We start from the raw sequence: 24,985 nt of genomic DNA, 5'->3' as shown, positions 1-24,985 counted from the left end.
AAGAAAAAAAAGCTAAAACTCAGGTGAGAGGCAGATGACAAAAGGCATGTGTAATTCCTTTCATCCCATCTTATCTGATCTACTGTTAAGCTGTCCAAGAGATACTTTCAGTAGGGCCAGTAGAAGATGAATATATATTCCAATACTCCTGTTCAATTACCACCATCAACAACAGCAACAAATAAATAAATGAATGAATAAAAAGACAAGCCATATATAATTAAGTATAAAAAATAGCAAGATAATGAGCTGCTTTCTGATAATCTCTATTTGAACTTCATCAAATGATAAAAATAAGATAACAAAAACCTTTCTTGCATTTTAGAATTTTTAAAGTCCTTTCACACTCATCACATTTAATTCTCACAATAAATTGTGAGATTTATTCACAATTGTAAATGTACTAAATAACTATTTCTCCACATGAAGAAAGTGAGAGGGAGAGACATTAATGCCTTCTACACAAAGCTACACATTAAATTAATGAAATAGAGTGGCCAAAAGAGAGGTGCCCTGATTTTGAATTTAGTTCTTTTTCTATTACAGCTTTGTGAAATGAACTCCAAGTTTTAGTGGGAAAAAACAAAGACGTAATTTTCACTACTCTAGACGACAAAAAAAAAAAAAAAAAAAGATATTTTAATACTCGGAAAATTGTCACTTTTCCTAGTGCCATTAACCTGGATGGGTATTTGAGATAAAGCGACAGAGAGAAAGTGGAGGGGAATCACTTGAAGCTGTGCTAGGAGGCAGAGCCTCTGGAACAAACGCTGCCTTCCTCTCTCGAAAGCAGCCTCTGGTAAGACAGGTTAAGGTCCTCTGGGTGCCGGCCCAGAAATGTTTCAGGATGGGGAGAAGGACGAGGGACCTTCTCTATTAGAGGGAGAGGGTGGAGAAGCTGCTTTCTCCTTACCTCTCCCCAATCCTCCCTGGAGCGAAAGCAAAAGCAAAAGTGAAAGTAAACGCCACTGTCCCCCACCCCCGACCTCCGCCCACCAGCAAGCCTCGCTCAGTCTCTTTTCTGTCTTTGCCGGGTCTCTCCGGTCCCCTCCTTTTCCCTTCCCTCTAGCCAGGGGAAGCCGGAGCCCGGGAGCCCGCTGCCGCTTCGCAGGGGAAGCGGAGCTGCTGCCAACCCGGAGAGCGCGGGCTCGAGTGGCCTAAGGGGGCGCTCTGGCGCTCGGACGCCGTGGACCCAGGAGGGGTGGGGAGAGCGGAGGCGGGAAGCTCAACTTATGGCCAAGAGCAGCCGGGTTCTGCGCTGTCGGGTCATCGCCCTGCCCCTGCTGTGGCTCCAGCTCCTCCCGCTGCTGCCCCTCTGCGCTTTGCGAGGTAAGCAGAGCAGGGTTTAAGCCGTCAGGGGAAAGCGTAGAGGGAGGCTTCCTGGAGAGAGAGGTCGCTCCATCCCTAGAAATGACGGGTCTGCGCCGGGCTGACCCTGAAAGGAGACGGGGAGCGCGGGGGAGGAATTCCTAGAAGCTGCGAGGGGCGCCCAACCTTCCCCGACTCCGGGTCCCCAACGCGTGCGAGGCCGACTTCCGAGGAGAAAAGAGTCCGCAGCGCCTCTGGTCCACGACTCCGGCTGCCCGCGAGCGCCGGGCCGGAGTTAACCCCGGACTCTAGAGACGCGCAGACGCTAGAAAGTGGGGAGCTGTCCTAAGCCAGAGAAGCAAGCACCGGGGTCCGGGCCAGCTCTGTGCCCAGCTTTAGGCGCAGGTAAAAGGAAAACAACGCCCGGGGAGTAGCTCCTGAAGTCCAAACCAACTTCTTGGCTTCTTGGCTGAGCTCCCGGGAGTTTCATCCATTCGACTTTCAGTTTCAGATCCTCCTCATCTTCTTTTGACAGGGAGTCGCAGTTCTCGGTCTTTTTTAATTGTTTTTTAATTGTTGAATTAGCTACCAAGTTATACTTAGAAATTATGGGTATAAATTGATTTTATTATGATAATATGAAAAAGAAACTAGAGGTGGAAAGGAGATTGTACTGAGTAAAGAGGGGAAAGGAGTTAAAATAAGGGAAGTTACATCTCACGAAGAGGCAAAGAAGACCTATTATAATTGAGGGAAAGGAGGGAGGGGGAATAAGCATTGTGTGAATCTTACTCTAATCAGATTTGGCTCAAAGAGAGAATATGAGGCATATTTGGCTTCACAGAGAGATTTGTCTCACCTTAGCGGAAAGTGGTAGGGGAAAGGGGAAAAGAAAGGAGAAGGGAAAACACAAGTAGTAGGGGAAAGGTGTAAGAAAGGGGGAGGGGCTCGAAAGGCTGTTTGAGGTGATTATCAGAAGCAAAAAAACTGGGGAGGAGGTAAGGGGGAAAAAAAAAGAGAAAAGCATAACAGGGTAAATAAGATAACAGGAAATACAGAATTAGTTATTTTAACTGTGAATGTGAATGGGATGAACTCTCCCATAAAAGGGAAGCAAATAACAGACTGAATTAAAAGCCAGAATCCTACAATATGTTGTTTACAAGAAACACATTTAAAGCAGAGTGATACATACAGAATGAAGGTAAAGGGCTGGAGCAGGACCTATTATGCTTCGGGTGAAGTTAAAAAAAAAAAAAAAAAAAAAAAAAAAAAAAGCCGGGGTAGCAATACTGATCTCAGATCAAGTAAAAGTAAAGATAGATCTAATTAAAAGAGAAGGAAGGAAAGTATATCTTACTAAAGGATACCATGGATAATTAATTAGTATGGCTTTGAGCAACTTAGAATTTTCCTCTTTTATGAATGTGCCTCAGGGTGCTGAAAGAAATACTGCAGTTCAGGTTCCTGAAGTTGCTTAAGTCAGGAGGAAGGCTACGGAACTAGTAGATTAAAATCCCTAACTGCAGGTAAAAAAGAGGGAAGAGAATTGTAGAGGATGAAATGGAATCAGTCATGAGAATAAAGATTCCAGTTTCAGATGGTAGAGATGGCTGTATTAGGAGCTTCTTAACAAAGTTTAATTGGTAGAAATAACCAGTATGGGTTTGACAAGCTCAGAGAGGCTTCTGTAGGTATTTAACAATTTAAGGTTGGTCTCTTTTCTTGAGAAAACAACTGAGGAGGGGGTGGGGGAGAGATGGAGGGTAGGAGGATGGACAGAATATACAGATTATGATCAACCTTTTGTGAGCTGCAAAAGATTTAATTTTCCATCCAGCTTTCCTGGGTGCCTGTAACAGACAAGTACTTTCTAGGTGATTTTCTCTGTTTTTTAAAGCTGCTTTAGTCCCTTAATTTTGTCTCCTATAAACTCTGATCACTATCATTTCACTGTGATTTATATTTGTTCATTAATTGCTTGGAGAAGTAGTGTGAAGTGTGGTGGAGGACACCAGTGACTAGTTTGGTATACACAGGATTAAAGTAATCATAAGTTTTGATCTCTAACTAGAATGCTAAAGATTTTCTAGCTGGTCTGTAAACAGATAATGAGGAAATTTTGTGGATTTTACTTTTATTGACAACTTTTAGGAACTCTGAAATAGCAGAAAAACATGCAACCACTGGGGTACTAATGGAGTTATTGATTAGCCAGATTCATCTCGCTTAAAACAGAGATACCTCAAGGAAGTTCCAGCTTCCAAACAGAAGAGAGTGGGTTACAGTGGAGACAAAGAGAAGGTCTTGCCTCTAGGGATAAAATGTGGAAAGAGAAAGAAGTGATCCAGAAAGGATCTATCCTGTCCACATTCCTACAAGTATCAGGGAACTAGAAGAGAAAGTGGCTCTTTCTTTTGCTTTCACTTTTCATCCTAAACTTCTAAAGAGAAAGTGAAATTGGATACATTTTATGGAAAAACTATATTTCTTGGAGGAAGAAAATATTGGGAGCAGAGAGGAATTAATAATGAGGGAATTAGTCTAGAAAAAGTATGGGGAAAGAGAAATAAGTTGTGTTTTGTTTAATTGTAGTCTTATTCCAGTAATAGTATTTAGGAATGTATGGTTTTCAGCTCTTCCAAAGTAGAATGAGGGAGAAAGTATAATTGAAGAATCAGTCAGTCAACTAGTATTTATTTAATGTCTATACCATGCCACTCTGCCTAGAGGTTTGTAGAAAGCTACAAATTCACCATCTTCCTGGTCAGAGGAAAAGCATTGTAAGTGGGAAGAAAGTAAAGACTGAAAAATATAGGGGATATCAAATTAAAAGGTAGCAATAAAATCTTTTAAAAAATTAAATTAATCATATTACTTCTTGATGGTTAAAGAACAAGAGATTATAGCAGAAATAAAACACATTTGGAAAGATTAATCAATCACAACTATTTATTACAGACCTACACTAGACATAACATATGAAGACACAAAATAGTCTCTATTATCATGGAATTCACACTCTATTGGGGAAACAGCATAACTACATATATTTATAATATGTTTGTATATATATTCATATGTATATATGTATGTATGTTAGCCAATGTATTTCTGAAATGTTTGTTTTTTAAAATTCCAACTTTCTAGAAAAGAGAATATATTCAATAACACCTTTGAATTAGCTTTTTTGTGGCTCTTTACGTTGTTTTAATTGTGTCCAACTATTTGGGGGTTTCTTGGCAAAGATACTGGCTCTATCTGTTATTCCATGTTACTCTTCTTTATTCCCATTTATCCTGGGACATTTACTTTATTAACTTCTTTTTTCTCTAATCTTCTGTTTCCATTGTCCTTGATATTTCAGGGTTTTGTCTCTGATATTATTTCCTGTATTCCAGTATAATATGGTTATTTTTATTTTTTAAATGCAGTTTATTGATATCTTTTGACTACACATTCCCTATTTTTTACTATTGTATCTTTTCCCTTCTCCCATACAATATTCCTTTTACTAGCAAGATGGTAGATTAATAACTCTGCATATCTCTCCAATCCTTCCATCTCCAAAGGATTTAAGTACCAAATGGAGAGTAATTAGAGCTAAACCTCAAGAAAAACAGAGAACAGTGTAAGGTTAAAAAAAAATCTTCAGAATTAACAGTGAAAAACTCTTAATACTTAAGACTACTTAATGACTACTCTCCCCTTGCTTCATATGGCCATAGCAATGAGCATAAAATAAATTGCTGGATTATTTTTGACCCAACCATCACATAGTAATTCTATCCATAGCAATATCTCTGATATTTGGGGGCACTAGTGAAGAGGGAGACATCAGAGTAAATGGTAGATAATTAAAGACACAAAGAAAATACTAGGTGGGGGGGGACGTAAATGAAAAAAATTACCAAGAAAGAATTCTACAAGTCAGAAAGAAAAATTAGTAAAACTCTAAGGAAACCCCCCCGCCATGATTAGCTAATATGAAGAAAGGCAAATAGAGTATGATGAGTGATGGTTTCCTATAGCAACCCCTAAAGATCATGGGATGACATAAAGAAGCTTCAGAATAGCTCAAAATGACAATGAAACTCACAAAATTAGAAATTATGAGTGAAATGAGGTCAAAAACTAGATCTTTTTTTCTGTATCTTTTTTCTAAAGATTATTTTACCTTCTTTTCTTTAATCTCTATCCTTTCTGACCATTCTGAATTTTTGTTTTTTGATCTATCATCTTTATATTTAGTTTTTTCCTTCTGAATCAACCTTTGGCCATAACAAACAACTCTGTGTACTGTTAAGGAGTACTTCCAAAGTATTATTCATTTATTCATTATTCATTCACTCGGGTATCAAGACTCAAGAATCCTGTTCCTAAGCTCTTGTCAATGCCTCATAAATCTAAAGGATAGAATAGAAGGAAAGTTTCTCTTTGCTGGGGCATGGGAATCAGGTATGGCTCTTACTCTTTTTATGAGGGCAGGAAATCTTACTCATAAAGGAATAGCTGCCAGGTGGCCTTTTTACAGCCTTGATCAACACTGGTTCTAAGAGAAGAGGGAGTAGAAAAGGTTCCTAAGGCAAACAAGCCCTTGCTTTGGTATCTTGAATCATGGCACCATTCTCATGTGGACATCACAAAGGTTACCTAGCTAGGTAGTCACAGATTAGAGTGATGGTTTATGGATTATTCCCTACCACTGAAGCAGGGATTCAGAAACCGGCCCTCACTCTCTCTGGCAAAGAAGGGGATGACAGGATAATTGATTCCACTCCATTCATGGAGGTGTGGTTGTCAGGAACCTTATTTGTAGCTTTGACCAGTGACTCATGAACTAAGGGTATTTGTGACCAATGCTTGACTTGTTATTCATTCAACTAGTTCATTTGGATTTTGTCAGACAGGGATGACTCCAAGTGTCACAGAAAGATATATTAATGCTAATACTTAATACTGGAAATCAATAGGTAGACTGCAGTGGTCCTGAAGCAATTAAACCTAAATGAGGACAAGGGAAAGAAGAAGGACAGTTCCTTAGGGAGTCTCATACAGAGGATTAGGTGATTTCTGTGAACTGGAGGAATTGATCTCTGAGCATCAGCTGAGAGTGAGAGACAATCAAGCAGTACCAAAATACTATTCTACTGACTAAACATTTGTGAAAAGCTTTTATAGTATTTTATTGGGTGTTTTCCCAATTATCTTAACAGAAACAGGGCATTTCTCTTTTGACAAGAAGATGTGGCATTCCCTCCTAGCCCTGAACCAAGGAGAGTTTCCCTACCCCATCCTTGAAATGAAGTGGAGCAATTCCCTCCAAGTCATATAAGGATAGTAGGCCTTCTGTATGTAGGGTAAATGAGAAACTAGCAGTGTTCAAACACTAGCAGTGTACATCTTGACAGTGATGACCTTATGCCAAGGAATAAGGGGAAGGAGTAATAGCTTCCCAGAATACAGTCAGAGGAAGCAAGGCATGGAGAATTGAGCAAACCAGCTAATAAACAATAAATCTGTGTCACATATCAGAATTACAAGATAGATCCAAGTGTTAAAATGGGATTTAAGAAACATCAAAGGATCTCAAAGCAAGACATATTTCCATTTGTGGAAATTTGTAGTTCTTTCTATAATTCTTGTAGTTCTCATAGTTCTACAATTCTTGAATTTGTAGTTATTTTTTGTTTGGGAAGAGAAGAATACTTTTAAATTAGCCTTATGGGAACAGTGGAAATTTTTACAACTCTTATGGAAAATGAAGAGAGAAGGGGGGTGTGGTCATCCCACAGTAACAGTCAGTGTCTGCCAAATCTGTAGTTCCTTTAAAATCATGAAAGATGACTTCTAAAGGGACAAAACGGGAAGTGTATGCCTGATTTTTTATAATGGCATTTGCTTCAATAGCATTAAAAAACTGACAAATGAACCAGAAAAACAGAAGGGCCTTACTTTTGCTTAATTGTGGATTTTTCCCCCCACCATTTTGCTAAAGCATACATTTGTCAACTTTAATATTAAGTCTTGAAAATACTTAATGTTACCCATAGTTCCTTTGTTTTTAGCATAAGGAAAAAATGTGAACCACATGGGAGAGAGAGACTTTTCTTAGTGCAAGACTAGGAGCTCAATCCATTGCCCAATGATTCTTTGCTCTATAACTGGGGGGATGAGCACACACCATTTCATAACGACCCTTCTAAGTACTGAATTACTATGAATGTGGGTCATGCTTTATAAATCTGCCTTACGGACACAAGCTGATGTTATATTGTAGGAACCTCTTCCTTTTCCCCTAGATATTAAAGAGAATTCATTATAACAATATTTTCAAAATTTACTTCTCATCTTGATTTTAATAATTTTCTTACAATTTTGTTAGCATTATTATTTGTTTTATTACTTGAATTGGAAGCTGAAAAAGCCCCAAAATGTCTATTTTTAGGAGAATTTTAAATATCTACTTATCACTCTATGCTATTTGTATTTTTTTTCTGATGTGGTCTATAATTCTTGTTTTGGATTTGTTTTGTTTTCACATCTTACCAAATATGATCCTTGGCCATTATCCAAGTATTTATAAATAATAATATTTAGTATCTGGTGCCACTATAGAATGCCACTTGTTTTGTGACTGTTTTTATTAGGATAGTTGTAATCAGAATATTGCTTATGCATGTAAGTTTAATGGTTATTATAACAGCTGCTGAGATATATCAGATTTGACTAAATTTTTGGGAAGTTGTATATTATTCTTGGGGAATTGATTAACTATTGGCTTTTTGGAGCAACATTGGAGGATCCTGATCATACATAAAACATAAAAGGTTTACTGATACTTGGAATAGATCCTATATACGTATATGAGGGTGTTAGGAATGTTTTAAAGGGCAGGCAATGAAGCAATTTAGATTACATTAGATGGTCTACTTATGAAGGAGGTTAGGACAAGTCATTGTGGATATGCTACAAGAATTGTCAGAGTTATATGAATATAACAAGTTATCAGAAGAAATTCAGATTGGGAATAGTTCAAGGATGTTAGTGTGTAAACTGCCCCCCCCCCTTGTGAGTTCGAGGCCTTTAATAAAATAATGACTCTGATGAGCAAAGAGGGTATTTGCACAGCAAATGAAAATCAGTCCTGAAAATACATTAGGTGCAAATTAAAACAACTTGGAGCTACCACTCCACACCTCTCAGATTGGCTAAGATGACAGGAAAAGATAATGATGAATGTTGGATGGGGGTATGGGAAAACTGGGACACTGATACATTGTTGGTGGAGTTGCAAACTGATCCAACCATTCTGGAGAACAAAGTGGAACTATGCCCACAGGGCTATCAAAATGTACATACTCTTTGATCCATCTGTGTCTCTCTTGAGTCTATACTTCAAAGAGATCATAAAAAAGGGAAAAGGACCCCCATGTGCAAAAATATTTGTAGCAGTCCTTTTTGTAGTGACATGGAACTGGAAACTGAGTGAATACCCATCAGTTGGGGAATAGCTAAATAAGTAATGGTATATGAATGTTATGGAATATTATTGTTCTGTAAGAAACAATCAGCAGTAGGATGATTTCAGAAAGGCCTAGAGAGAGTTACATGAATTGATGCTGAGTGAAGCGAGTAGAACCAAGAAAACATTGTACACCACAAGAAAATTATACTCATAGTATATATATCAATTCTGATGGATGTCCCTCTTTTCAACAGTGAGGTGATTCAGGCCAGTTCCAAAGGTCTTGTGATGGAGAGAGCCTTCTGCACTTAGTGAGAGGACTGTGGGGATTGAATGTGGATCACAACATAGTATTTTCACTTTTTTGTGGTTATTTGCTAGCATTTTGCTTTCTTTCCCATTTTTTCCTATTTTGATCTGATTTGGGGGGACAGCATGATAGTTATGGAAATATGTGTAGAAGAATTGCACATTTTTAACATGTATTGCTTGTCATCTAGGGGAGGAGGTAGGGAAAAGGAAGAGAGAAAAAAATTGGAACACAAGATTTTGAAAGAATAAATGTTGAAAACTATCCATGCATGTGTTTTGAAAACAAAAAACTTTATAAAAATAAAATAATTGTAGACAGAAAACAGGCTATTAAATAAATTTTTAAAAAAAGAAAAAATATATTTGGGTTCACAACTATTTCAAGATGCTAAGGAAAAACTTTGGCCAGCTGCCACAGACAACAAATATGTAAGTGATGCTAATGTATGTTATTGGGGAAAGAACTTGTCTTTTCTTATTACTAAAGCTCTAAGACAATATAAGTCCCCTAAGACTCTCAGTGTGACATTTGGGGGAACTTCCCAATGCCAGGTGTATTTGGATACTAGAAGATGTTAAAGGTGTTGTTGGTGATATTTATTTTCTTCAAGTCATACAATGAAATTTCTCCAGAAAGTGAAAAAAAAGAAGCAGCTCACTAAGTGGAGCAGAAACACTTTTCCTGATAGCAAGAATAGGACAAGGCATATCATCACAGGAAAATTCTGCTAGTCCAAGTTGGGAACTTTCTCAGGAGAGATTCATGCCCTAAGGAAGAAACATGGGAAACCCAGGATGTTAGTAGTACTGCAAAATTAGAGAAGATAGTAAAGAGCGATTGTCAGAGAATCTCAGTGGAAATGTTGTTTGATTTAAATTGGCAGGGCACCCAGAGAAACATTTGCTTCTCATTTAGAGGCACAGCCTCCTCCTCCCATTTCAACTTTTCCTGTCCTTTTGCCTCCACTGCTTTTCTACTTTTTGAAGCCTGATAGCCAGGAATCCAGATATGACGTGGCAACATTGCTTACAAAAACTTGGAAAATACTCTGGGAATGTTGAAACATAAAGTCAATTATATTCCACATTTGTTGCATTGTAGATGTAGAAATGGGACAAATAAAACATTATGTTTTTAGTGAAATCAAAATTATAGAAATTACTAGATACAGAAACAGTAATGGCTGCAATGGAGAATGAGGTCAGCTTGGAATAAATACATGCAGACCTCAAATTTAATGAATTCTTTCTAGTACAGTTGGGTAACTAAAACCTACCTAAATTTGAAGACTTGCTAGACCCTGTAAATGACATGTAAAATAAGCCCAGGAATGTCTGGAAGGATTCCCACTGTGAAGACTCAAATATAAATGTCCAAGAATTCATGTCAGAGCATGAACTAAAGATATGTCATGGAACAGTTATTCTAGGGTTACAGAAATGTAAACAGAAGCTCACAAGAATGCTTTTGAAGGAGAATCCCAGTGACATTGATCCTGGAATATGACCAATTTTAATCTGACACAACTTCCTTCACCCCCAGGTTCCTTTACATAGCTTCTTTTCCCCACACAACTTGATTGGCCCCAGCCTTCTAGATATAGCTTCCTGATTAAAAAGCATAGAAAGTTCTAGCTACAAATAACCTAGACTTCTCAGACTTAGTAGATACCTGAGATGATTGGGAGTATGGAGACAAGAGTGGAAGTGTCCAAAAAAAACTAAATGCCACTTTATTGTATATTCTTTCTATATTTGGGTAAAATAATTTTTAATTTGTTAAATACAGAATGCCTCATTTCATCCCATCATTGAACTTGAATTAATAGGGCTTGATTGGCTTGAACCATGCGTACAGTGGTACTGTTGGAAAAGTCCTGGACTTTTCCTAGGTTAGAAAACATTAGAAGAACGATTCAAGGAAATAGAATTGACATCTGTGGCAACTGTAGAGAAAATGACCACATAAGCTTAAATGCATTAGAAAAGAGAATGAATCCTTGGGACTTCAGCTGAGAAGTATAGGACTAGTTTTAGGGAAAAGGAAGTTTGACCTGGGAAAGAGGTCACCCTAGCCCCATCAAACACAATGATCTCATAAGCAATTCTACTGTTCTTTTATACCTAGTCTCATAGGATTTCACAAAGTAGTATCCATAAAAATTGAGAATATGTATTATTCTACTGTCCTGGACATTGGACCACAAGTGACTAGTCATTTTATGAGAAACATTTGTAAAAAATATACAACTTTTTTTAGGTTTTAGCTTTGAAGGACTGAGTGACGAAAACTATCCATAACTGGGATGTGTTGAAATGACAGGAATTTCCTGAAAATATTTCTGATGTCAAAATAAAGTGACAGTCTAGCCCTGATTTGTACAGGTGTTGGTGAAGTATCAGCATCACTTAGAACCAGTTATAGACTGTTCAAGAGCACTGCAAACAATAAATTGAGACTCAATATCAATATCTATACATTTTGGCCATTTATGGAACTTTCAAGTTGGTATACAAGAGGATAAAATAAAGTGATAGTAATCCCTATAACAGTATACCTCAGTCATCCATTCCTGGAGTGAACTTGAAGAATTCTCCAGGGCAAGCAGGATGGAAGGAGGAGCTGAAGCAGAAGTTCAACAAGAAGACAAATGTATTCTCTCTAAATATGTAGGAAATAACTCACAAAATCCAGCTTACCAATTCAAGCCCATTCCATGAAGGATCTAGAAAGATCCATTTGTCTATGGTTGATAGACAATATTTTAAGAACCTGCTGGTAAATGGCATCATCAAGAAGTTTAATAGAACCCAGGGTGATAATAGAAAGATGTGTGTGTGTGTGTGTGTGTGTGTGTGTGTGTGTGTGTGTATGTGTATGTGGAGAAAGAGAGAGACAGAGAGAGAGGGAGAGAGAGAGAAGGAGGGAGGACGGAAAGGAGGGAGGGAGAAAAGAGAGAGAGAGAGGGAAGGAGGGAGGAGAGACAGGCTACCATTCCAAAGCAGATCAATATACAAAGGTTCAAAATGTCTTGGATTGTCTGGATTGGCTCTGGTTTTCTGTGTTGGATTGATGAAGTTACTCTTGAGCACAAATAGCAGGAAATGACAAAAGATCTGTCTACCTGGATTTTACTAGTTTATACATATACTCCAAGGCATCCCAGGGGCATTTGGCATCGATGGAAAAAATAGTGACATGAATCACCTGCAAATTATGATGTATCTTCATGAAATCATCAAAAGTAATGTATCAACTAGAGGAAAATGTCTTGAAGCTCTCAATTAGCAAATATTACTTTTGTAGCGTAGAAGTATATGAGTCATAGTGTGTCACAAAAATGTGTGAGCATCAACCTAGAGAAAATAGGGGCTTTCCTGACTTAGCCACAGCTAAAATATCTTCACACTAAAGACTCTTTTTTTTCAAATTTAATGATCACCATTGGGAAAAACTTTTAAACTGTGCCCTATTGCTAATCCATCAAATGACTTTATTCAAATATACATGATTAGAGAGACATAGAAACAGAAAGGCAGGAAAGACAAAGGTGTTTTGAAACTGACATTTGTATATGGATAGATATGTATAAACAAACATTTAAAGACTTGGTCATTTTGCCTTATATATGTGCCAATATGACTTATTCTGAAACAAGCAAGCTTTTTGTCTTGCCAGCCTGGAGAGCTTGGGAGCAGTCCCCTTCCTAGAAAGTGATGTTCACATGAAAGTAATTGTATTTGCTGACAGTTGTTTGAGTGATACCAAACCTAATATCCCATTTACAACCTCAATCCCATTGAGGTGAGCTGTCACTAAGAAAATTATGTGTATAGAGCAGAGTTGCAAGTGTGGCTCAACGATAAGCTACTGATATTTTGACAAGTGTCAAGTAGAATGCCATTTGGAAGAGATGCATGGTAGCACTAGCTAATATTGAGTTCAGCAACAAAAACTTCATTACCAGGTTCATACCCCAAGGAAGGTATTGATGAGAAAAAGTCCTTATATGCTCTACAATATTTGATGAAAGCACTTTTTCTGGTAACTAAGAAATGGCAACAAAGTAGATATTTGTGAATTGGGAAATGGGTAAACAAACTGATATATGAACATAATGGAATATTACTGTACTATAAGAAATGATGTGTGTGATGGATACAAAGAAACATGGGAAAATCTATATAAACTGATGCAGAGTGAAGTAAACAGAGCCTAGAAAACAATATATACAGTAACCATACAATGCAAATGCAAATAATGAAATATGAAGATCAAAAGTAAATGTAACAGCTGGAAGCTATTGTGCAAACAAATATCATTACAAGATTAGTACTTTTTGTCTGTGTTAAATCATAAAGATCAGTTAAGATTCAAATGAAGTGATATGAGAAGACAATCCCCAACCTATCCTTTTGTGGAGGTGGCAGTTCCACAGGTGTTACACATTACACAAATTATAGGACTTTTTCAATATATTGATCAGTTGTACTGATTGTTTTCCCCCTCTTTAAAAATACTATTTGCCATATGGGATGGCTGTCTGGGAAGAGAAGGGATAATACTATGGTAATATGAGAAACAAAATATAAATAAAAACTTATGTTGAAAAGTTCTATTTTTAAAACCCCAAGTTCAACATTCTCTACAGCTAGGAAAGATTAATGTGGATACAGATACACTATATAGAAGGCCACAATCAATCAATAAACATTTATTAAATATTTACAATGTGCTGAGTACAATACTAATTGCTGGGGATACAAAAAGAGGCAAATGGCAGTCCCTGCCCTCGGAAGTTTACAATCTAATGGGGGAAACAACATGACAAAAATATGATAATACCCAAAGAAGGTATAAAAGCAACAATCCAAAGACTGGACTGCAAGCAGATGATAATATAGCTAAAAATCTGAGACTTCCAACTGTCTACATCACACAGCATATATGAATCTTGCTTCTTCATTCAATTAACCTTCTTCAATTGTCCACAAAATTTACCTTAAGTCCTCCCCATTAACAGAATGCAGTAATGGCAACTTGTAGCAGAAATACATGGCGTAAGACACATGTGTTACATGAAGTTTTAGAAAAGAATTGTTTTCTGAACTCCAACTTTTTGTACAGGAGAAGGAATTATGAATTCCTTCGACAACATGTCTCTATAAATTTTTCATAGTCTGTCTGCTTCTTAATCATCCAATCACCAAAACATGCTGATTTTGTTTTAACATAATTATGGATTCATGGTAAATGCTTCCAATTTTCCTGCTTGAAAAATCTACTATGATCAAATTCATATTTCTTGATAAGAGATATCTGTATTCCTTTTGGAAGTTTGCTGTGACTGAATTGAAGTACTAAAGTTTATGTATGACAAATCTTGGATTCTTTCTTATTAGAGTCCCGTGAAATTTTTCTATTTATATTTCAATCATTCTTTATATAATTGTGTGTGTGTGTGTGTGTGTGTGTGTGTGTGTGTGTGTGTGTAGCTTTTCTGAGTTCTGTGAGATGAGATGTTAGAATGGTTTTTCAGAATAAATAATTTAGTCTCCAAGGATGCTGGCAGGAAAAGATGCTATGGGGACTATGAGATAAATGCATTTTAAGGGAGAAAAATGGGGAAAGTGATCTGAATATGGATAGATGCTAGTAATAAGAAATGGAAGTTAATTCGATAATTGGATAGTGTTAACCTTAAATGAGACCTCCCCCAAAAAAATTCAAATGAGAGCTTATTGAGTAATATTGGCAGAGATATTGGGAAGCAAAGATGTGTAATCATTCTCTAGTCTTAAGAGACTAGGTTTGAAGAGGTAGAAGGACTGAGAAAAGACATGTCCAACTTTACAGTTGATAACCAAGTTTTAGTTAATTAAAGAAGATAAAATGACTGAAGGAGGATCTCTAGAAGTTTGATAACAATGAAATAGGGCTCCCAGGGGACACCATCAGTATAAAGATCAGCCAAATGAGGATAAGGCCTGAGGGAAAGACTGGCTTGCAGAAGTGGGGATAGGTAGCCATAGGATAGGCCACATGATTAAAATAGTATATCTATATGGGCAGTGGTTAGTGGAATATCATGGTAGGAGATGACCTAGAGGAACCTGTTGGAAAGCAGGCAAAAAAGCTTGTAGAATTAAGTTAACATAAAAGTCATTAAAGCGTTGGTATGGTAGAGTGTGCTTCCACAAAAAAAAAAAAAAAAAAAAAAAAGAGAGACTGAATTTAGGTTCAAATCCTGTGTGACCTTAAGAAAGTCACCAAACATCTCCAGGTCTCATTTTCTTCATCTGTAAAATGAAGTAATTAGACTAGATGACCTCTAGGGTTCCTTCTGGCTGCAGATCTTTTGAACCAATGAAGTTTACACTTTGAATTCTTATATGATTTCTCTTCAATAGAGCTGACTGAAAGGAACAGAGTTTGTCAGAACTTCCACAGTCTCTTTCTATTCAGATAATATTTACTTCTTTACTTACTGATTTTAATTTCAGTAAAAACTTTGTCTATGACCATGGGTAAGATCTCATGATGTACAAGAATGAGCCAGTAATATTGACTGAGACTTTATGGAAGTTAGTTTGTATGGATTAGCAATAGCATACTAGGTACTATTCTGTTTTGTCTTTATTTGTATTTATATTCCCAGCTCTTTGCACAGTATCTAACATATAGCACATACTTAGTATTTATTGATTGACTGACTGTTAAAGGAATACTTTTAGAGTTTTCTTTACACCAGACTCTCTACATTGCATCATTGTAATGGACATATTACAAAAGTTCCCAAGATCTTGCATATGACCACTTTCCCAGGACTTAATTTTTTAAAATTTATTTTATTATAGCTTTTTATTTACAAAATATATGCATGGGTAATTTTTCAACATTGACTCTTGCAAAACCTTCTGTTCCAAATTTTCCCTTTCTTCCCCCATCCCCTCCCCTAGATGGCAGGTAGTCCAATACTTGTTAAATATATTAAAATATATGTTGAATCCAATATATGTATACATAATTATGCAGTTATCTTACTGCACAGGAAAAATCGGATCTAGAAAGAAAAAAAACCCAAGAAGGAAAACAAAAATGTAAGCAAACAACAACAGAAAGAATGAAAATGCTCATAGCAATTTATATTAGATAAAATAGAAAGTAATATTCCTTCATTGAAGGAAGGGACCAGATCTGATTCTTCTTTGTATCCCCCACAATATCTTGTATATGAAAAGTTCCCAGTAAGTCTTTATATAACTTTTAAGATTTGCAAAATACTTTCCTCTAAACATCCATCTAAACATTAGTACAATTATTATTATTATTCCATTTTATAAGAGCAGAAATTGAGACACTTAGCATTAGGAAAGATTTGAATCAGGATTTTAACCTAGATCTCCTTATTCTATTATCCTCTGCTAGAAGATTAGCAAATATGAACAACTATCTTCCATTACTTCAGCTTTCCCTATACTTATGCTACTAGCAAAGTGAAGTCACTGATACACTAAAATGGAGCTATGAAATCCTCAGAAAGACTTATAGGCCACAAAAGTTGTTTGGTTTTTTAATTAACCTTCCAGAACCTCAGGCATTTGTCTTAATGGGCCCACTAGTAACAGTGACCAAAGTATTCCATCTTCTTCTTTTTTTTTTTTTTTTTTTTTTTTTTTTTTTTTTTTTTTTTTACAGAAGTGACATGTCCTACTCCCAAATCTGTTGAAAATGCAGATATTAAGGTTAAGAGTCACAGCATAGAATCCAGGGAGCGGTATGTTTGTAATTCAGGCTTCAAACGTCAAGCTGGGACATCCAACCTTATTCAGTGTATACTTGACCACAAGTCAAATACAGCCCGCTGGACAGAGACCAATCTAAAATGCATCAGTAAGTGGCTCTTTTGCAACAGCTTTCCTAGTTTAGTGGGGGAGGGCATACAAAAAGCTATATAAATCACTAAATGATCAAAGTACAAATGATTTGGAGTTCTTTTTTGAACATATAAGCCAGAATGGGATAATAGGATTCTTGTCAGCATTCCTTCACCTGTTGCATTGCTACTAGGATTGAATTAGGTAGGTAGAAATAGGTAGGAATTGCAATCATGTCTCCCAAAATTGCTAAGTGGAAGACTCATCCTATCCAGCTCAGCTATCTTCTTACTACAGGCTCTAAGATAAGCTGTCCCTTGACCTATCCCATTGAAATGACTTGAAAATTAATGGTTCCAGAGTGCTTATGACAATTAGACATGGGCACAAAGCCAGGAAAAAGACCTGTTACAGATCTTATGCCCCTTCATCTCACAGGCTGAATAAGGCTTCCTCAGCTAAGAAGTACCAGGAAAATTAAACAAAGCTGAGAAGCAGTAATCAGATACAAGTTGCTAAAGAAGAAGACAGAGGCAGGATGCTGGGTTTTGTTGAGCTGTGTAAATAATTGAGAAACAAATGAAGAGATATGGTCTTTTCAAGGAATGGGAGAATCACAGAACCCAGAAGAATTTGTAGCACACAGATTCCTAGTTTTTATGTCTTAGTAAAAGAGATCAGGTTTTTCTCCTAGTGTCTCCTCACTGCTGCTGATAGTATTACCCTCAGAGGAAATTGCCATCTTCATAAGTTATGGCTGACACCCAAAATAATAAAATTCTATCATCCAAGATAGAGAAATTTCGAGGCAATCTTTAGCTCACTCCTTGTACCTTTAAGGCAATCAGCCTAAAAAGAGAGTCACTACTTCTTTGCTAAAAAGAAAAATGATATAACAAAAGTATTTACATTTCTGAACTATCATAATTCAAACTTCAGCCATAAATATCATCTCATTTTCTCTAGGAGATCCCTCCCTGGTTCACCTACAGACATCTTCCTCAACTATGTCAACAAGGAAACTTCCCACCCCTATTGCAAAAGGTAGGAATATCTGAATCAGATGCTATTGTAGTACTCCCAACCCATGCTTGTCTCTTTAACACAAAGTTAGAAGAAGAGTCCTCTGAATAGAGCAGGGAGTCCTCAGTTCTGCTAGGAAAATTGGGCAAGTAAAGGTTTACCTTTTTTTCAGGGTTTTGAAAAATTTACATATTTAAAACATTAATCCAAGGCATCTTTGATAAATATAGCAAGTATTTGTTTTTTTAAAATAAACCTTCCCAGGTATTTTGCTTCTCGGATATGGTAGAAATGCTTCTTTATGCATATTTGTACCTATGTATCCTTTTCCTTATGTTGTGGCACAATAAATAATAATAGATCTCCCTACTTCCCAGAATTTTGGTAGTCTTTCCCCATGAGCTGAAATGTGACACTACCAAGGATGTCCCAAAAGGTTAGTTTCAGGGAGCAAAGGATAATGTTAGATTAGTGTTGTAGGGTCAAAACTATATCCTCTTTATTGGATTCTGTTTCTAAGTCAGCCTTTACTCCAATCTCTGCAACAAAAATAGGATTTGCTTTAAAATATTTACATTCTCAATATCTCAGGCTTCACTGTAGAACCAGAGGCTTCCAAGTCAAGCACCACAGTGACAACAGAGACAATCATGATGTCAACTTCTGTCTCCCTCCCATCATCCATACACACAGAATCTCCAGCATTAGCAGGTACGGTCTCGAAACCAGTCTCCAAGGAGATATCGTCAGAACCACCTTCTGCAACAGTCATAATAACAACTCGAAACTGGTCCTTCACAATCCTGGCTCAAACAACAGCACAGACCATGGAACAATCCTCCCCTACTACCTATGGGATAAAACCAGGTCAGCCACTGACTACTCTCCACTTTAAGAAAGATTAGCTCCACATTTCTTGTTACTTAAATTTGGTCTGAGAGCTTTTTTTGCATGTTTTTATTACATTCAGGTGAAGTCAATGCTGAGTTAGCTTTCTCCCTATGACTCCTGGTTGTTCCCATAACCTATAGTCTTCATTCTGTGGAATGGTGGCCTAAGATAGCCACATCCACTGGAAAAGGGGTATACATCTCCCAGAAAGCAAAAGGTCTATCTTATTAATCTTAATAGAAAGTCTGGTTCTAGAATAAGATTGAGCCATAAATTGTAGCATCTATTTTGTGATTCCAACTATAGAGAAATAAAGAATATTTTCTGTCTTTCCAGTGACAAAACTCTCCGTGGTGTAGGCAGTTGTATTGTACTGTATTGGGTTTTGATTTTTCTTCAGAATTTTGGGAGTGCTTTGTATTTAAAATAGATTATTAGGAGTCTTAACACCTTCTATCATATGTTTGCCAGGGTTATTATCTAAAGTCTGTCCCCACTTCCAAATGAGTCAGAATATTTATTCTTCCAGACCACATCTTGTGACATCCCTTACATTTCCAGAAGAAAGAATAAAATACCTTAGTCATACTTTTCCTGTGTCTTTATTTAGCAGCCTCAGAGTTCAGTAATAAACATTTTTCATCTCCTTTTTCCTTTGCAGACAAACAATATTATGTTATCCCTTATGTTTCTGGTAAGTGTTCTTTAGCTGGATCTTATTAATTGTCCTTTCATGGTGGGTCCTCGTCATTTGATAGTATTATTTGTATGAATATCCATTCCTCTAAAAGATATTTGCTAGCATGAACAAATTGCTTAAACATAGCTTGAACATCATACTTGCAAAGAGGATTATTTTGAAGTTTTTAATCAGAATTTGTCCTTAGTAGAAGCCAACATTTTCCCTGAACAGGTTGAAAGACAATTCATTCATTCAACACGTTTACGATGTGCTGACTGTGTCCAAAGGACTGTGCTGGTTACTATAGGGAATACAAAATCAAAAAAAATTTGGTCTCTGCCTTCAAGTTTACATTTTAGTAGGCAATAGGTAATTATAGACAAAAACACCAAAAAGACACCAGTAATCAAAATCCTTATTGGGAAATAAAAATAATTAATGTATCTCCTACCAGAATTTCCATCTAATTTTTTTTAATAGACATCAAACCAAAAATAATTTTATTTCTTCTTAAAGACTGAAAATTCTCTGGTGATTTTTAGAATTTATTTGTAAAAGTAGAAATAAAAAGTATCAAAAGGGTGGCACAGGAGAAAAAGAGCTGGCACAAAACAAATATGGAATGTCTTCATAGATCAACCAGAGGATATGTTCATCCAATTTAAAATGTCAGACAATGTGATTTTGACATAAAATTTTAATTGTATGATGATTGGAACAAATTATGACTGTAATGTTTAAGATTTACAGCGATCTCTTTCACATGATTCACAAATTAAGTACTCCCTTAATCTGCAAAATCCATGAAAAAAATTTTGGCCCTTTCCTCATACCAGAAAAGAGGTCTGAATTTTTTTTTATTTTTCTTTTATGGGGTGTTACAGTACGTTATTGTAAAATTTGGGTTAATTATTTGGTAAGAGGCTCTGTGTCATCTGTTGGTCTTCACATATCACCTGTAGCCTTCATCAAACTCTCTAAAAATTCCCATGCCAACCCGTGATATATTGAAACTATGATGGGAAAGTCTCAGTGTGAAATGGATAACTGTACTGTCACATAGTACTGTAGAATTCTTTTTGTCCATTCCATGTGTAAAAAAATGGTTGCAGTTTTTGTTGTTGCTGTTGTTGGTTTTGATTTTTTTGTTTGTTTGCTTGTTTTTTAGTATGTCACTAATATGAGTCATGTTTCATCTGATAAAGAATAAAATAGGTCTAAGCATGTGAAAATCCAAAAAAAAATTCAGATGAGATTGAATATGACCTGATAGAGTCTGCCCAAGTTAGAACTCTACTGGTCTAGCTTTTAAGAACCAGAGTCACCTCCAAATGACAATGTGACATCATAAAAAAAAGTTCATCTACAAAGCAAAAGTAAAGGCCCAGAAGTTATAAAGGTGCATTAACAGGTCAGATGGTAATGCCCAGAGGTCTTTAAATTAAGGGAACTTTAAAGGGTCAACTAGACTAATTATCTTACTTTTAGAAATAAGAAAATTGAGAGTTCATAAAACTAAGTGACAAAATCAATAATTTAATTTTTTCAATTAAAAAGCATTTTCATCTATTCCATCTACTATCCCTTATTGATAAATTTTAAAATTAATCCCCAAAACATAGACCTCAAAACAAATTCATCCATTATGTCTTTTTCTGCTCTTAAAATATATCATTTCTTTAGCAGGAGGTGAGTGGAACATTTCAATTTCATTCTTTTGGACTCATAGTTTATTGCATTGATCAGAGTTCTAGAGTGTATCAAAAATTTTCCTTATAATATATTTATTTTATTAATTGCTCTCATAGTTCTGATCACTTTATTCTGCATCGCTTCAAAAAGGTCTTCCTGGTTTCCTATGAAATTATCTATTTCATCATGTCTTACATGAATTTGATGGAACATAAAAGACATGATGAAATGGACAATTTCCCTTAAAAAGTCCCACCTCTCCCCTTGTAAGTCTCTTAACTTCTAATTTAGAATTACTAACATTCTTCAGACTTAGCACATTCATCATCCCTGTATGCTTTCCTGATCCTCCAGTTGTTAGTGCTTCTCTCCCTTCACATTATCTTTCTGTGGATCTTGGTGGTTGTTGTATCCCTTCTAGATGAATGAAAACTCCCCTAAGGGGAGGACAATTTTCTTTGTATCCTCCTATGCCCTTGTCTGTTGTACTGATTTTCATTGTCCTGGGTCCAGGATTGTCTTTATTCTGGATATGGGGGAAATGGATGTGAGCCCTTCTAGAGCACTTTATGTGTGCCCCACCCCACTTTATCAATCAATCAGTATCTAACAACTTACTATTAGGTTCTAGAGATACATATACTAAGAATATCTCAATCCACACTCTCATAGAGTTTATATCCTAATGTCTTGTTTATTCAAGATTGGTTCGGGATTTGATGTCTAGAACTTAACCTTCAGATTGTATAAAGTAATTGTGAGCATCAGTACAGGATAGCACTGTCCCTACAAAATAATTTTACAGGATTAGTTTGTTCCTGCAGCAGGAAGAGATAGTTTTCCTCCCTGGAGTCCACTCAGATACTGGGTTGCTGCCAGGAACCTGATCTTTTGCTGGATTCCATTCACTCCATCATTGCCGCCCCCCCAAACAAATGGGACCCAAAGTCTTTTGGGGCATGGGGTGATGATGTCATCATCTGAAGCTGCTTCCTTCTGAGACTAGACATAGAATTGTTCTTGCCTTCCTCCTTAGAGGGGTGATGAGCTCGAAGGCCCAGAAGCTGGTTGAAGCAAGGTTCTGTATGTACTGAGTCTCAGGATCAGAAATAGGATGGTATCCAGTATTGGCCACCATGTAAAAGTGAATCAGCTGAACCTTAGAGGAAACAAATCTAGCAAGAAGGTAAGAGCAGTTATGTTGTAAACAGTAAAGGGAATGCTTAGGTGGCCAAAGATATATGTCCCAAAGTGTTTAAAAGCAGTTAGACACTGGGTGAAGAGGATGATGGGCTCAAGGGGTTAGGTTAATATAAATCTCAGAATTTTTCATTACATTAACTAATTCATGTTATGAAAATCAAACTTATTATTCTAATCTAATCAATAACAAATCTAAAAGGGGAACATCAAACTAGGAACCCATAAAAATCACTTTAAAAAGTGATTAAAATTTTTCATGTCCCACCAGAATCATCTACATTTGATACACAGAATGATCTGACCTTGTTACTTTCTCATAATTCTCCACTGTGATTCCAATTCCTTTGGGAAGATTAAATGCTATTGAGGATTCAATTGTATACATGAAAATACAAGTAATAACACTCTTGTAGGAAGAGGCTTTCTACCCCCAGGTTCAGTGGTTGCATAAAATGAATTTACTTAGAAGAGACTGACTTTACCCCAATTATAATAAAAGTCTTAGGACAGTACAGAACAAAAAAATCTCAAATTGTTTATAAGAAAACATGTTTATACCACAGGGACACATAAGGCAAACAGATGTTATTTCTACTGAAGTACTCAGGCAAGAGAAAAACAGGGCAGTCAAAATAATGAAGTTTTAAGAGCGTTTGATACTAGCTAGTGACTGAACCCCAACACCAAGACTGGAGAGGTCAGGAATGAGTGGCCTCAGGGCCATATATTTATAGAAAGAAGAGAGAGACATCAAAATGTTTCTTGATACATTTGTCATAATAAAGGAATTTCTATTCTAAACAGGAGGCAAAAAGTTATCACTCTAAGGGGTCATTCTCAGGCAGCAGCAAGCAGCATTTCTTTAAGATTATCAGGTTGTCAAGGTCTCAAGACTCTCAGGCCAGTACATCTGGGTTGTTAAAAATACCATCTGCATTAGGGAGTGAAGAACTAGTAATAAACTTTGAACTACAAAGATTTAGGATTATGTTTCTCACGGTCCCATTTTTGGGTGCTTTTCCACTTCACTACATTAGTAATAAACTTAATAAAAATGACTTTCATCGATGTAAAACAAAATATTTCCTAAGTCACATCTGTCTTAAGAAAACTGACTGCTCTAAAATTCTTTTCTCCAAACCATACTGAAGTTGTTTTTCTTATTTGGTTTCAATAATCAATTGAATAACAGCTAAGTCCCACCAATTAATATTGCATTATTTTGAAATATTTCAGGACCTTATTTCATAAGATATATATTTAGTAATAGGCAGATGACTAGGCCAAATGCTCATTTACCTAATTGCTTAGATTGAATATCATGACCTCATGTTTTCAGATTGAAAATAGCAAAATCTGATTGGGCTCATGTCCTCTACTGACTACTTGCTCTGATTATAGAAAATTGTTATAAGAGGAAAAAGTTGGAATATGATTATAACAGCATCAAACTGGTCTTTCAGGTTTAAAACCAAAGGCACAAATATGGCAGGAAAAAGCATCTTTGGCTATATTTGATTTCAAGTAAAAGTGGCAGTTGACCACCAATCATACAATAAAAATTCCATCTCAAAGCGATTCTCAGCATTAATCAGGTAGGAAACCTGATTTCCCATGATTAATTATAACGGGAAACTGAACCAGAAGGATTCTACCATAAGCTTAACTAGAAGGTTGTTCTCTTATGCTTTTGTCCAGATAGAGATCTCTACCTACCTACCAGTTTAAGATCACATCTCTCTGAGTAACTTGTAGAATTTCTCTTGAATGGTGAATTACTGCCTTAAAAAATCCATCAGACAAATTATATCTGAATTCAAAACTCAAAACAATATCTATCAGTTACGATCCCAAGAAATTTTATTTCAAATAGCAAGTTTCACTAATTACAGCTTACCACTAGATATGGTTGTTTTTACTCATGGAATTTCAATGAGCAATAAAAACTTACCAGGATTCACACACAAGAGAGATTTCACTTAATAGCTTTCACTTGTTTTTCTTTTCTTCTTTTTGAATTTAAACTTACCCTGGTGTACAGATTGATTATTAGAAATAATTTGTATATAATAAACTTGTATATTCTCAATAAACCTATTCCTTGTTTAGGAACTTTTAAACTCAAACAAGCTCTTTTGAAAAGGCTAATGACTTTCCTCACACCAATGGCTTCAAGAAACCTGGCAAGCTTACAGATTTAAAGGAATCAACAGGAATCCTGGAGAAGTGGCTGAGCCTGCTGCTCCTATATGTCCACACTATCTTTCGGGTTGCTGCGGGCTATGCTCTTTGACCAACCCCACCACTCTGTGAAGGGGGCAGAGAAATAGACTAATCTTGTGGCATACCCTCAAAGGGGTGAACTGCTGTGAATAAGCAGAACCAATCCAGATAAAACTCTTTCCCTTCCTTTTCAATAACCAATTTTAGATTTTAGCATTATGGCAATAATTCCAAATAACTTAGTTAATCATCTTACAATTTTCATAAGTAATAGTCAATTTGTCATAGCTGTAACTTCCTTTTAA

At 36.4% G+C, this 24,985-nt stretch overlaps 1 protein-coding gene across 1 annotated transcript in view; it reads left to right on the top strand.

The window, feature by feature from the left end:
* Positions 1 to 1,165: 1,165 nt before the first annotated feature.
* IL15RA (interleukin 15 receptor subunit alpha) overlaps positions 1,166 to 24,985 on the top strand; it is a 39,674-nt gene continuing 15,854 nt past the window's right edge. The window contains exons 1-5 of the mRNA XM_031939993.1: positions 1,166 to 1,329; positions 16,788 to 16,982; positions 17,933 to 18,010; positions 18,581 to 18,856; positions 19,542 to 19,574. Coding sequence (XP_031795853.1) covers positions 1,233 to 1,329; positions 16,788 to 16,982; positions 17,933 to 18,010; positions 18,581 to 18,856; positions 19,542 to 19,574 — 679 coding nt within the window. The 5' untranslated portion in view covers positions 1,166 to 1,232. The remainder of the gene's footprint in view (positions 1,330 to 16,787; positions 16,983 to 17,932; positions 18,011 to 18,580; positions 18,857 to 19,541; positions 19,575 to 24,985) is intronic.

Source organism: Sarcophilus harrisii, chromosome 5, assembly GCF_902635505.1.
Source record: "Sarcophilus harrisii chromosome 5, mSarHar1.11, whole genome shotgun sequence".
Lineage (NCBI taxonomy): Eukaryota > Metazoa > Chordata > Mammalia > Dasyuromorphia > Dasyuridae > Sarcophilus > Sarcophilus harrisii.
The sequence above is the reverse complement of the archived record's forward strand: the minus strand, read 5'-3'. Positions and strand labels throughout refer to the sequence as shown.